At 59.2% G+C, this 1,198-nt stretch overlaps 1 protein-coding gene across 1 annotated transcript in view; it reads right to left on the bottom strand.

Annotated features, from left to right (window-relative positions):
- Nucleotides 1-1,198, bottom strand: part of LOC103618224 (opsin-5-like) — a 15,260-nt gene that overhangs the window by 1,504 nt on the left and 12,558 nt on the right. The window contains exons 7-8 of the mRNA XM_017736008.1: nt 1,055-1,061; nt 3-519 (exon numbers count right to left, since the gene is read on the bottom strand). Coding sequence (XP_017591497.1) covers nt 3-519; nt 1,055-1,061 — 524 coding nt within the window. The remainder of the gene's footprint in view (nt 1-2; nt 520-1,054; nt 1,062-1,198) is intronic.

The following is a 1,198-nucleotide window of genomic DNA, read 5'->3' as shown; positions in this document are numbered from 1 at the left end:
GCCCCGCTGCCCGGGCACCCCCCCCGGCCAGCACGGCCAGGGGGCCACTCTGGGCCGAGCTGCCGGGTGCCCGGCGGGGTGTGTAGCACCTGGGGTAGTTACTGAAACACTCAAAAGCATCACTGCAGCTTCTGCAAGCGCCGGGGCGGCCGCCAAAGGCCGGGGACGGGGAGGGCTGGAGCGCAGCGCCCCAGCAGCCGCAGCAGAGGAGGGCACGCAGGGCCTGCAGGAGCACCCTGTCCTTGGACAGGAACTTGTGGAAGCTGGGCTTGAAGAGCAGGTACACCAGTGGGTTGTAGAGCGTCGAGGACTTGGCAAAGACGGCTGAGAGCACAAAGGCCAGTGCTGGCACCTGGCTGGCGTCCCCGAGCAGTGCCCACAGCGCAACCACGGCGTAGGGAGTCCAGGCAGCCAGGAACCCCAGGCACACGGCAATGCTCAGCTGGAAAAGGAGGAGATGGAGATGGTGGTGCCATGAGACTCCTGCAGCACTTGGGGGATGCTGACACACCCCCCAAACTCAGCCATGTGCAGCAGGACCCTGAGCACTCCTCACATCCCCAGGGAAAGGTGCTCAGCCTTCTGGGCCCGTACTGGAACGTCAGAGAGCAGGGCAGCAATTCAGCACACCTCATGCATAGACCTGCTCTTGCTTCAGGCCACTCACACCCTGTCCCACCTGGGAAAGTCGGGCACGGCCTCAGTCTGCTGTGGCAGATGGCTACAAAGGACCAAGTGACCTGGCTGGGACCAGCTCAGCATCGGACCCCAACAGTTTTTGGCAGCACTGGAAATCCCTCCAGCAACCTGTGTGGCTTGGGAGGCCTGGAAATGGGCTATGCTCAATCCCCCTCCCCTGACTGGATGTGGATGTTTCCTTCAAAGCCAGGCTTGCAAGCTGTTTTCTTTCGTGCTGTGGTTTTTTAAAGGGTATTCAGGGGTTTTTACATATCCTTGGTAAATTATAGTATTAGCTTGTAGTCTGGGGAACAATGACTCATGCAAGCTCCTTTATGATATTTTCCAATGTAATTTAAAATGAAAACTCCTCTACCTGATGGCTTTAAACGAGGAGCAATGTGTTGTTACCCACACTGACACAGAGACCTGGAGAATTCATCAGGAGCAGCAGACGCCCAGCGGGAGGGACCCTGCTGCCTCTGCCCGCCCGTGGGCAATGGGCTGGGCAGGGCACCCC

The sequence above is a fragment of the Corvus brachyrhynchos genome, unplaced genomic scaffold (genome assembly GCF_000691975.1).
Source record: "Corvus brachyrhynchos isolate BGI_N302 unplaced genomic scaffold, ASM69197v1 scaffold10, whole genome shotgun sequence".
Classification (NCBI taxonomy): domain Eukaryota; kingdom Metazoa; phylum Chordata; class Aves; order Passeriformes; family Corvidae; genus Corvus; species Corvus brachyrhynchos.
The sequence above is the reverse complement of the archived record's forward strand: the minus strand, read 5'-3'. Positions and strand labels throughout refer to the sequence as shown.